This window comes from Podarcis liolepis, assembly GCF_965112155.1.
Source record: "Podarcis liolepis genome assembly, chromosome: 3".
NCBI classification, from domain to species: Eukaryota; Metazoa; Chordata; class Lepidosauria; order Squamata; family Lacertidae; genus Podarcis; species Podarcis liolepis.
In genome coordinates, this window is record NC_139557.1 from 93474923 (window position 1) to 93488329 (window position 13407).

Sequence of the window (13407 nt, forward strand, 5' to 3'; positions counted from 1 at the left end):
AGGTGTCCCATCTCTGCTGTACTCACCTTTGAGTAAGTCCCATTGAACTCAATGGAGTTAACAGGCATGTACGGGATGGCACTGTATGGAATTAAGTAACTAAGATCCTTCCCCCAACCACCACCATCAACAGGCCACCACAACATCTCCTTCTTGCAACTGCCACTTTCATCAGTCTCTGGGCTACTCAAAGGGAGAGCAAATTTTTTCCAGAAGGCTGCTCTGTCTACTGAGCATGCTTTTAAAGAAATCTGAACTTTCTTTTCTTTTTTCTTTTTAAAAAGGTAAAGGTCCATTTGCAATTGAGTGCCCATACCAAAGACCTTGTTTTGAGAGCACTTCCTTCGAAAACTGAGGTATGGGGCTTTGATAGTTCTATTGTTCTGCATGTTGTATAACTGGCAACGGTAGCAATTCAACAAATTGCAGGAAAACGCTAATTGTGTGAATCATTTCTCAAGAGCATTATAGGATCATAATGCCAAGGTTGACTGTCTGAGAATTCAATTTCACAGACTTATTTCCTGCTTTTAACTTCAATCGTTAAGTGTGTTTTCCGCACAACACAGGATTTAGTTGAAGGTGAGTCTGAACAAGGTACATTTGGGTGTTTCGACAAGAGACTCAATCACTGCAGGTTATTTGCTTCTCTCTGAGATGCAGTCCTGCAGATAAATACCCCAAGTCTTTAGGAGTGGGAGAGATTGTTTCTGTGTCCATAAGGGCCAGGTGGAAAACTTCGACCAGGGTAGCCAACGTGGTGTCGTCCAGATGCAGCTAGTCTTCAACTCCCAGCAGCTGTAGCCAGCTTGGCTAGTGGTCACAGATCTAAAAGGTGCTATGTTGACTATCCCTTAGATCTTCTCCTTTAGACAATGATCATCTAAAACCCGTAATGGTTTAGGTTATCCAAAGGACAGCCTTTATCCATGCCAGCCTACCAATATTTTGAGTTCAGCTCTGGTTGTGTGCTGCCCATTGGTGTGATCAATTAGGTTGGCAAGTATGAATGACAGGGCCTTCTTAGCAGTGGCTCCACACTTGTGGAATTCTGTTCCAATTGAGGTATATGCAGCCTCACACCACAGGCCTTCAGACAGACTCTAAATACACATCTGTTTAGAACCACTTTTTTTTTTTTAATAAAAAAGAAGTTATTGTGTTGCTGATCTGAATTGGCGCTAAAATAGTTTTAACTATCTGATTTTATTCTACCATTTCGGATTCCCTGAATGGGTGGACAAACTACCCCAAAGGAGCATGATATGTCCCCCACCAGAGCTACTACCTCTCCCCTAACACCCCTAACACCCAAAGGATGTGTCAGACGTGACTAAACCAGGTGAGGGTAGCCGATGGGACTCAAACGCTTGGAGGGTTAGGGACTTCCCCTGCATGCAAAGACAGGCTCTGGCGGATGAAGCCAGTAGTGGGCTGAATGGTAAAGAAGGCGGTTTCTGCACGTGCTGTAGAGGGAAGTGAGGGGCAGGTGGGGCCTGGGAAGGTAGCCCATGATCTAGGAGAAGGAAAACTAAGATCCTAAACCTCTGCTGCTTTGCAGGATATTTTTGGGAGATATTTTTGGGCTAAGGAGTAAACCCTACACAAATCCGGCATGGAGTCCCTAAGATGGTTGAATGGTGTCTTGTACGCCTCTTTCTAGCAACTCCTGGAGCTAAACTGGTGCGGAACATATTGCTCTGCTTTCTTTTGGACCACATCAGCAAGGCAGATGGGGGCAAGTCTTGTCATTTGGGCAGCCCATACACACTGCCCAGGCTTGCACCTTATTCTCCATGAATTGGTCTGATCTTCTTCTAAAGCCATCCAGGTTTGCCGCCATAACTCCTTCTTTGAGTGAGAACATTCCACAGTTTAACTATGTACTTTGTGAAGGAGCACTTTCTATGGGCTGTCCTGAATCGTCCAGCAAACTTTACTCCCCTTCACCTTGTCTGGTTTGTTCCCCTACCTGCAAAAAGTCTCGGTTCTCCTATACACATCTTAAAATTCAACAGCTGACTAGAAAGCTAGTATCTGCTCCTCATACAATTGGAGGATACTGAATAAATGCTACAGCCACTGGAATATTCTCTTTCTCTGCCTTTCACTTCCATCGTCCTGACCCTTTCCCTCTTACATTGTGTACATATTTACCTTTGAATGTTTCCTCCTTCTTCGAGGGTGTTGCACGGCGTAATGTGCTTGCTCATTCCACCCTCACCTGGCCACACTTTCCACCTTGCATTTAGGCTTTAAGACCTGCTGTGTCCTTCTGCCTTGCACGGAGCCCAGAGCTATGGCAAATGTGGCGATTAAATTGGCCAGGGAGAAGGAAGCCCTGAAAGGTCTGGGATCCAACCAGAATGCCGTGAAATACTTAAAACAGGATTTTGAAGCTCTGAAGAGGCAGTGCTTACAGTCTGGCACTCTCTTCAAAGACGAGGAATTCCCCGCCTGCCCTTCTGTTCTTGGCTACAAGGATCTGGGGCCTTATTCAGCCAAAACTCAGGGCATTATCTGGAAACGACCTCCGGTAAGATTTTTACATTGTGTTCATAATCAATCAGGTTCAGATAACATTTCATTCATCCAAGTGTCCTCTTCAGACTCACAAGGATTGTAATAGTATGCAAAAAAGCAAAGGTACCGGCCTGTAAGAAGAAATCCAAATTATTATAAAGTAATTTTACTTTGAACCCTAGATAGAGTTTGTTTTAATGTTTCTCTAGTGGCCATCACCTTGATCTTGCAGATTTAAACAAGAATAGAAATGCTGAAGTTTCTTCTCCAATGGTTTGTCCTTTTGGGACTGATAAGGTTGTCAACCAGAGCATCTAAAATCAGGGATGCTTTTGGAGTGGCAATATCTGGATTAAGGGACATTTAACATATTGCATGGAAATATAGTGTGTGAAAATTAGAGCCATTTATTATGTTCTTGAGGTTGTGGTGGTCTGGAATAAGGGACATCTGGCAACATTCAGTGTTGAGAATGCCTGGAAATATATTCTTTGGGGATTTCCTTCTGCCAATTTCTGAGATTTTAATAAGCTTAAACTTCACTGTGCTATTAGAGATACTGTTTCAAAGGCACATTGATGGCACATTAACTGTCAAAATGGGGAGGGAAAACCTTTCTGTGTCTGTATCATTTTTGCAGGTTTTTAGATGTAATTCCATTCTGCTCTGTTTCTGCATTAGTCTTCAAATCCTCTGAAAATACTGTTTAAATATGTATTTAATGCATTTCCCCCTCTTAAATTAGTATTTTCTCTCGAAATATTTATCCCCATTTTCTTTCAAAACATGTATTTAGACTGCAATCCTTTACCTATTTTATTGAGAGTAAGTCCCATTGAACTCAGTGAGGCATCTTTCTGAGTGGGCTTATCATCTTGTCCCGCTGATTTCTCCCACGCCCAGGGAAAGCCATACATTAGCACTAGAGCAAATGACAATCGGGGTTTTTTGTGTGGGTTGCCATTTGTTAAAGAGCTGGTTTTCCCTGGGAAAGGAGTGGTGCGAGGGGGGAACAGCTCAGACCCAAACTTTCTGGGCACGGGACAAGCTTAAGTGTGGACAAGCCCTGTATCACAACTGCTGAGAACTCCACCCCAACATTGGGAGGAATGCAAAATCTGGTGGACAGCAAAGTTCTGATCCCATTAGTCCACAAGCTGCAGATGAGGCCATTTTGTTTGTGCATTTGCAAGACCGCATACTATTCCTATTTCAAAGCCAAATTGCAAAATAAATGAAAGTAGCTTAAAAAACCAAACTCTCTTTAATAATACAGTGGTACCTCGGGTTACATATGCTTCAGGTTACATACGCTTCAGGTTACATATGCTTCAGGTTACAGACTCCGCTAACGCAGAAATAGTGCTTCAGGTTAAGAACTTTGCTTCAGGATGAGAACAGAAATCGTGCTCTAGCAGCACGGCAGCAGCAGGAGGCCCCATTAGCTAAAGTGGTGCTTCAGGTTAAGAACAGTTTCAGGTTAAGTACAGACCTCCGGAACGAATTAAGTACTTAACCTGAGGTACCACTGTAGTTACTTTTTTTTTTTTGACAAGTACATCCCCCCCCCAATGTTCTTTTCAATTGCTTTCCTTTGACTTCAATTTCATTGTCTTTTGCTTCTCTTGACTCTCTCACACAGTTTCATAGATCACATAAACATAGGAAGCTGCCTTTTACTGAGTCAGACCATTGGTCCATCTCGCTCAGTATATACTAACTGGCAGTACTACATTTCAGATGGAGAGTCACTGTTCTTCCTGGACCAATGCTGAGAATTGGGCCTGGGAACTTTTGCATGCAAAGCTATTCCTAAACTTCTCTTTCGTTTTGGAAGCATTTTCAGATAGTGCAGAGGTCTCTTGTCGACAGCAGGGTGGATGGAATGGGGCGTGTGTCTTCAGTTGCCTTCATAAAGTTTACTGTTCAGTGAAATTGCATATGCAGTTTTTACTACATTTTTTAATGAAACAATCAAGGAACAAACACCTCCTTAGAAAGGCTTTTACTCTCCAGGCACTTAAGAAAGATTTGAATGCAATGTGAATGAAGAACAAAACAATAAAAAACATGCGACTATTTCTCAGGAAAGCAGTTCCAGCTTGTTTTCAGTATAGTTGTGTGCCTCCCCAATCTCTGAGCTGTATGGGGTTCCAAGCATTTAGCCAGGCTTTGTGATTCTTTCTGGAAATGAGGCACAGTGGAAATGGGGGCGTCTTTGTGATACATAGGCTATTTACACGTATATACAACCTGAGCCTACGATTGAGGGGTTCATGACATGAACACTCTAAGACGGTCTTGTTTTTCTCATAGCTGCAGCCTTGCAGATGATGCTGACCACTGGGCTGTTATCAGCATAATCAGTATTCTAATGCTGGTTCTTACTGTGTTATGTTGTATTTTAACTACTGTTGTTCTTAACTGCTTTGTTCTTACTACTTTGAATTTTATAACGATGTTGGTATTTTTTATTAAATTGCAAGCTGCCTTGAATCCCAACTTGGGATATAAATACATTAAAATAAACGGGAAAAATTGTAAAAACAATTAAAGATATCTCAAAGCAGCTACAGATTTTTTTTTTAAACCCACATTCTTTCACCCAGCAATCTTTGGTGCCATATGAATAGTATAAAGCAATGCTGATATTTTGACAATTCTGGGTGGTATTATGATTATTATTACTGTATTGGCCCAAATATAAGCCGCACCCACAAATAAGCCACACCTTTAAAATTTGGCAGCTTGGGGGAGGCTTGGGAGCCGTAGATGGGATTGTCCCACAATCCCGGGTTGCTCTTTGGGGCAGGGGAGCCGCACCGCTTTGCCGGTGGCCTCCCTCCCCTTTACCCCTTCGTTCTGGCTGCTTGGGGAGATTTGGGAGCAGTGGGTGGGCTAGGTGTCATTGCCCCGTGCTTCCGGGCTGCTTCCTGGGGGTAGGGAGCCACACCGCTTTGCCGGTGGCGTAAGGTCACGAATATAAGCCACACTTTAACTTTTCACGATTTGAATTTGGAAAAAAGAACTTCAGCTTATATTCGGGCCAATACAGTGGTACCTCAGGTTTCATACGCTTCAGGTTATAGACGCTTCAGGTTACAGACTCCGCTAACCCAGAAATATTACCTCAGGTTAAGAACTTTACCTCAGGATGAGAACAGAAATTGCGGCATGGCGGCAGCGGGAGGCCCCATTAGCTAAAGTGGTGCTTCAGTTTAAGAACAGTTTCAGGTCTTAACCGTTCTTAAAGGGACCTTCGGAACAAATTAAGTTCTTAACCCGAGGCACCACTGTACAGTATTATTAAATTTTATGTACCACCCTTCATCCGAAGATCACAGGCCGATTTACAGCATAAAGATACAAAATGAAAACACAAAATACCTCTCATAATAACAGCAACTCATCTCAAGATCTGATAGTGTGACTCAGAGAGTCTTCCAGTTACAGCTACATGGGAAATGAAAACTTCTCTCTCCAAAGCTGTGACACCTTGGCTTCCCCCCATTCCCAGAACAATCTACCACCTGCCGTCTTTCACCTACATTTAGAACAGCATGCCATACGCCTGGATCAAGAGCAGGTTTCTTCCTTTTCCTTTTAACAAACTCCTTTGGAGTGTCTGTGTGGATTTGACAGGAACTTCAACAGGCTGTTCGTGTTTGATTTTAGAGCTGCTGCTTTATATCCGCTCCTAAACATTTAGGGTTTTATGCAGCTTTTAGTGGTGCTGTTGGTAGTTTGTTCAGTGGATTGCATTTTTATCGATTGTTTTGTGTTTTTAATTTTGTACATTGCTTCAAACTATTCCAGAAAAGAGAATACAGTGGTACCTTGGGTTAAGTACTTAATTCGTTCCGGAGGTCCGTTCTTAACCTGAAACTGTTCTTAACCTGAAGCACCACTTTAGCTAATGGGGCCTCCTGCTGCTGCCACGCCACAATTTCTGTTCTCATCCTGAAGCAAAGTTCTTAACCCAAGGTACTATTTCTGGGTTAGCGGAGTCTGTAACCTGAAGCGTCTGTACCCTGAAGCGTCTGTAACCCGAAGTACCACTATAGTGCTGGTGACAGTCTTGGGAGCGAGGACCTTCAGAATTGAAGTGCAGAGAAATAGTTCAATTTGGATATCATTCTTAGAATAAGACAGAATGGCACATTGAAAGAAATATGTTCATGAGCCCTTTGTTTCTTAGAAAGTAAAATAATGAGAACTTACGCACCTGCCTACAATTATGTGAACCATTATGCTAAATAGACAAAGAATGCAAGCTTATGCATGTTTCCTCAAATGTAATACCCACTGTGTACAGTGGAGCTGACTCCTAGGTAAGTATGCATAGAATTGCAATTTTAAGAATGTGTGCTGACTATTTTTTTTAACTTCAGCAAATCAACCAGAGCTTAATTTTTCAATTATCTTGATGTTTTAAGCGGTGTCATCAATGATGCTCTGGTCTTTTTGTTAGAGTGGCTCAGCTGATTTCCTGATCTAGAACTTACGTAAAAATAAACGAGCTTTCCACCCCAATAATGAATCTGAAAGCATTACTGCAGAACAGTCTTAAAACTAGTTACAATTAAATATTACAAAGCAACAAAGTAACACATTGCACTCAAGTAGCAATCAATGCAGTTCAGTCCAAGAACATTTGTCTTTGAATCCAGATTCCATTAGGTTGGAAGCTCCTTCTCCCAACCAACATGCTATAGAAGCCAACTTCTGTGGGGATTTCAGCCCCCACAATAAAACATTTGAGGGGGCCAGGCCCCCACAAAGTTGATGTGCATTCCCATTCAAATAGTGTGTGTGTCATGTGATCGCTTATGCAGGGCGGGGCTTACCAGGGACCCCACAATATTTTATTCCAGTTGGTACCCCTGCAACACGTTGCTTAGGTAGGTTCACATTTAAATGCAAAACCGGAATTGAATTTCTCCCCCAATCTTAGCAGAGGTAATTGCGATAATCATTTAGCGCATTTGAGCAGCACTGAATTTATAGGAAGAGCTCAGTTTCAGTGGAAATCTGCAGGTGACGAAGATGCTAAAACATCACAAGTTAGGAATCATCTTTGGTACAGGATTTTGAGAAATGGTGTGCATGCAAATGTAATATTTAATTCGTTTTTGTTTTCAGGAGCTAGTCCCCAACCCTCAGTTCATTGTGGGAGGAGCCACTCGTACAGATATTTGTCAAGGGGAACTGGGTAAGTAACTGAATAGCGCTCCCTCTCACGGTCTTCTGGGGTGTTTGGGGAAGGAGGGAACCATCACAAACACCAAACCATACATGTTTTAATTAGATGTACAAAAGTGAGTGCAAAGAAGAAACTCCAGATAAGTTAAGCAAATAAATATCAAAGAAGCAATATGAATCCAGGATGTAAAACATGTCACTTGAATCCGAACTTTATTGCTTTTTTTGCACATGCCCCCCCAATGACTAGTCTAGGAAGCTGAGGCAGGTTTCACCCTCATTTTCATCTTCTGTGTCAGGTTTTTTCTTTTTTCATTCATTTAAAACTAGCATGCCCTGTCTAATTTAGAGGAATAAGAGACAGGCTGTCTCTAAGGGTTTCTTTCATTAAACTTTGTCTCTTTGTCAATAACAAAAATTAGTGGAAATATCAGCCTGGCAACTCTCAAGAGAACTTGAAAGACTCAGGATGCTTTCCATATATTGTACAAACAACCTGCTTTTTATTATAATAATAATAATAAAAAAACAGAACACACAAGGAAAAGAAAAGCTTAGCCTTAAAAGCTTTGCCTTAAATGCAGAATCACATCCATAATCTTTCAGAATAACATGGTTTAAAGTGGATCTTCAAAGGCTGTTTGCCTCTGTACACATAGGTTAATACTCCTGCTAAAGCTTTCAGATGACAAGGGCCCTTTTAAAAAACATTTTTTACAGCGCATGGCATTTAAAATAAGTTTAAATTTCTATATCCTTGCCACATGTACTTGTTGAATGCCTTAAAGTGTAACAAATCAGCAAGCCCATTTGAAATGCAGGGCAAGTTCCTTATGGCGGTGACAGAAATGAGACGTTTCCATAATTTAACAGCAATGAAAACATTAATAGGTTCATATGCTACAATGTCCAATTCTCCCATTGAATCTGATTCTTCCAGGAGACTGCTGGCTTTTGGCAGCTATTGCATCTCTCACATTGGATCAAGAAATTTTAAGCCGAGTTGTTCCCAAAGACCAGAGCTTCCAAAAGAACTACGCTGGGATTTTTCACTTCCAGGTATCTCTTCCATATTATTTATAGAGTAGGAGGCACTTAAGCAAAAGTAGTCAACAATGTCAAACCAGGATCATGTCCTGGAAAAGGCAGAAGGACTTTGCCCATCATGTGTTTGCATACGTTTCTGTGTGTATAGTATAGGCAAGATATAAACCAAGCAGATAGGTAGCCGTGTTGGTCTGCCATAGTCAAAATAAAAAAATTCCTTCCAGTAGCACCTTAAAGACCAACTAAGTTAGTTCTTGGTATGAGCTTTCGTGTGCATGCATGTCTATCTGAAGAAGTGTGCATGCACACGAAAGCTCATACCAAGAACTAACTTAGTTGGTCTTTAAGGTGCTACTGGAAGGAATTTTTTTATATAAACCAAGCAGAAACTGTTTCTTCTCTCCATCCTCAGCCAGATATTCCAGCTCTCTATATGACTTCACTCAGCAAACTTAAAAGTTATTTGTACATGAAAAGATAAAGCATTGTGTAAAAAGTGGTTAGCTATGCCTCATGATTTTATATGTTGAATCCAGCTTGAAGTGCCTTTGATGGCCTGATATTCCAGTGTTTCCCAACCGGTGTTCCGCGGCACACTACTGTGCCGTGAGACATTGGCTGGTGTGCCGTGGGAGGGAGGCGGGCGAGTCGGGCGGTGAGAGGCGGCGGCGGCAAGGATCCGCGTCGAGCCGGGGGCGGCTCCGCGGTGGTGGTGCCGAGCGGCGGGGCAGCACGTGCAAAAGGGAGGAGCGCAAGACAGCGGAGGAGGAGGAGGCCGGCATGTCCGGGCAGCAGCAGCAACAACAGCAGCAGCAACTCCCGGCGACGGCTCCTCAAGCCCCGCCGCCGCCCCCTCCTCCGCCCGCTATCGCCGCCACCACCACAACAGCCGCCGCCGCCTCAGTTGCCGCCGTCCCTCAGTCCCTCGCTCTGCTGCCTCCTCCCACCCCCAAAGCTTGGAGGTTCCCCGGTAAGGGGGAGGAAAAAAACTTTCACTTTCGTGCGTCCCTCCCGGCGTGACGCTGCGCGCTGACGTCACAGGGCGGGGCTTTAATGGTGGTGTGCCGCGAGATTTTTTTCAGTAAACAGGTGTGCCGTTGCCCAAAAAAGTTTGGGAAACACTGTGATATTCAATACGTGAGCTTTCCCTCCCCCCCTTTTTTTGTCAGTTCTGGCAGTACGGAGAGTGGGTGGACGTTGTTGTGGATGACCGGCTCCCCACCAAAAATGGGCAGCTCCTTTTCCTGCACTCTGAAGAAGGCAGTGAGTTCTGGAGTGCCCTGTTGGAGAAGGCCTATGCCAAGTAAGCAAATGATTCTTAGATTTTGCTCAATGGAGGCAGCTGTCGTGAGGCCTATCAGTCAAAGTCTACCTTCTGCACAGTGCCTAATGCTACCACTGGCTGTAGCCAACAGTGTTGTTTAGTTGATGGTAAGGTTTTCATCACTTGAATGTCAGTTTGCATTTCTTAGTGCAGAAAGTATTTGATGTGTAGAGATCTTTCCTATTCTAATTAATTCAAGAGGGTTCCGGAAGCTTCTCTGTGTGAAAGGAACTAGCAGAAAGGTTAATGATGTTTGGGTTACCATTATACCTTCAGAGAAGCTGAGTACAGCAGGCTTAAACTGGTTCTGTTGTCTCTTCTGTCAAGGTCATGATGACTATAATAAAAGGGCAGAAGGAGCCTGGGTTTCACTTTCTACTTTCTCTTTCTATCTCTCTTCCTTCTGGTGTGGTGTTCTGTATATAGTGTTAAGGTTTAGTCTTATTATAAGTTATTGTAAGTTTAAGTTAAGTCTGCTGGAACTGGATTTTTTTTTAAAATAATATTTATTAAAAGTTTCAGAATTACAGAAAAGAAGAAAAAATAGAAAACAACACTACAATACATAAAAAAGAAAAAAAGCATAAAAACCAATACAACAATACAGCAAAAAGAAAACAACAACAACCACAAATCCCATATTACGTATCTTTAACTTCCATTTGCTTGTTTCATTGACCTCCTCACACCTCCCTTTTTGTATTCTAGTTTAATTAGTTATTTCAGCAAATTCTTTCCATCTTTCTCAATTTTTATTGAATAATTTATCTTAACAATTTAACCTATTAATTAACTCAACAAATCCTTTCCATCTTTCCCCATATTCTGTTATTCAAATTGCCTTGATTTATTTAACCTTAACTTACCGTAAAATACCTTAGAGCTTAAAACTTAATACTCAATTATACATGACTCCTTATATAATTTCTACTAAAACCATATAGTTTCATTCCAACATTTTCCCTAATATTCATTAATTTTAGGCTAATTCCCTAAATAAAAAAAATTCTTTATAAATTTTCTTCCAATCTTCATCCAACATCTCTTCTTCCTGGTCTCGGGTCATGTCAGTCCTTACTGTCCATTCCATCTAGTCCATCAACCTGGTAATCTTATGTCCGAGGCTCTTAAGTCTCTTCCATGTCCCTTCTTCTTCTCCTTGTTTATACCTGCACTTTTCCTTGTCTTTTGTTGGTCTCTGGAACTGGATTTCTTATGGACAGTGCCAATCCTGAACGTGTTGGATTTGTGACCATTATGCTCATTTGCCTTCAGTAGCTCTGCTGGATGAACTACAACTGCCTCTGGTCTATTTTTGGGGTGTCCTGCAAAATGCTTAAGTTTTTACTCTGCTAACTATACATTGGAACCTGCTCTGGATCAATATTGAGTAGAATTCCATGACATTGTATAGGTAGGGAAGCTATTTCTATTCCCCATCCCTCTGCAATCCCTGTGTCCCTTCACTCCCTGCGGCAGATTTAGGGAGTGTGGTGGGAGGCAGAGAAATTGTCTTATTTAATCTGTATGACGTGTGCATGTGTGGAGATTGCCCTCATGCTTTTTTCTGCACTGTAGGCTAGTAATTGAAAAGGCTGTTAGTTTTGGCTTCTTTTAGGTTCTCATTCTTCCAGTCCTTAATGCAGTTTGCAGTTTGCTTCATTTCCACATACATTGCAAGATTGTTGCTGTTGTTTTTGACCCAGTTTGCATGAAAATTTCCAAACACATTTCTCCTAATATACACAAAATTTGCCTAGGATATGGGTTTATGCAATGAATGTTCATCTAATAGAATTCATTTTTGCGTGTTATCTCCTTTCATGTACACATTTTTTTTTGCACATTTTTTCCACTAATATGCACATTCTTGTACACATATTTTTATTGGAGAGCTGCATTTCAAAATTTAGAGAAGTGCAAAGTTTCAAAAACACTTAGAGAAGTGTGGATAGATAAATTTCTTCACCATCCATACTGCAGGCTGAATGGCTCGTATGAGGCTCTTGCTGGAGGATCTACTGTAGAAGGTTTTGAAGATTTCACTGGTGGCATCTCTGAATCATATGATCTGAGAAAAGCTCCATCCGACCTGTATCAAATCATCCAGAAGGCCCTGCAAGCCGGTTCACTGCTGGGTTGCTCCATTGATGTGAGTTACTGGCATCATCATCATCATTGTTTTTCTGTGCTCCAACCTATGCTGTAGTGAAACGACAGAACGCTAGCAGCAGATATTTGTGTTAGGAAGATCTGCATGAACTTGAACAGCAATTGTCCCACTTTAGGGAAGCAGCATCGAGTCCTACAGCTAGAAAAATGTACTTGGTGTTTTGACAAAGCTTGAATCCACACTTGGACTTTAGTCAGGGGTTCGGAAAACAAGTCCCATAAGGAGAGAATGTTTAGCATGGAGATGACTGATGGGTTCACATAGAAGAGGACAAAGACTTGTTGTCTCTGTTCCTGGGGCTGGTGAGGGGGCAGCAGTCAGGACTAGAGCTAAAGAGTTTAAGTTATAGGATGGTAGAGCCTGGCTGGATATGAGAAGAAATCTATCAATGGAAATAGAAGTTTGATAATGGAACCAGTTATCTAAAGGGGCAGTGGGTTTTCCCTCGCTGGAGGCATTCAGGCAAAGGCCAGACAGGCATCTGTTGTAGATGCTCCAGCATGTACATTTGATTTCCTGCACTGAGCAGGAAGTGGGACTAGATAGCCTACAAGCCCCCTTACAACTCTATGATTCAGAAGGAGCTCCAGGTGGCGTCAGTGTGCTAGCTTCCTGGCTGGTATTGCTTACTGGGAAAGGCAAATGCACTAGTGGGGCAAGTGTGTTTGCACTGTGCAAACCTCCACAGCTCCTTGCCCCTCCTGGTAAGCATAAGACAACCACCTCCTGGGAAGTTAGCAAAGTAGCTCTGCCCCACCCTAGCGAATCACTTCTAGGATTTTAAAGCAATGTGTTGTGTTTTTACAATAATTTTATACGCCCTAGATAACCAGTGCAGCTGAAACAGAAGCAATCACAAGTCTGAAGCTGGTCAAAGGTCATGCTTACTCTGTTACTGGAGCGGAAGAGGTAAACATATAGTGTGTGTATGCGTGTCTGGCTCTGTGTGTGAGCTTTAACAAACTGAACTGTCATGAAATTAATACTGTTGCACAGCTCCCCAAGTGTCTGAGCGGTGCAAGGTTCCAGGGTATTTGTTTCCTTTTGGAAAATGAGGCACAGTGGAGACTGAGGTATTTTTATGATATATGGTTTATTTACACATATATACAACCTGAGTCTGTGATGAAGGAGTTCA

General features: G+C 42.2%; 1 protein-coding gene across 2 annotated transcripts in view; it reads left to right on the plus strand.

Moving 5' to 3' along the window:
• The first annotated feature begins 2207 nt into the window (after nucleotides 1–2207).
• Nucleotides 2208–13407, plus strand: part of LOC310703641 (calpain-8-like) — a 41002-nt gene continuing 29802 nt past the window's right edge. For both annotated transcript variants that reach the window (XM_083496084.1, XM_083496085.1), the window contains exons 1-6: nucleotides 2208–2536; nucleotides 7666–7735; nucleotides 8666–8784; nucleotides 9942–10075; nucleotides 12080–12248; nucleotides 13095–13178. In XM_083496084.1, the coding sequence (XP_083352210.1) occupies nucleotides 2300–2536; nucleotides 7666–7735; nucleotides 8666–8784; nucleotides 9942–10075; nucleotides 12080–12248; nucleotides 13095–13178 (813 nt within the window). In that variant the 5' untranslated portion in view covers nucleotides 2208–2299. The remainder of the gene's footprint in view (nucleotides 2537–7665; nucleotides 7736–8665; nucleotides 8785–9941; nucleotides 10076–12079; nucleotides 12249–13094; nucleotides 13179–13407) is intronic.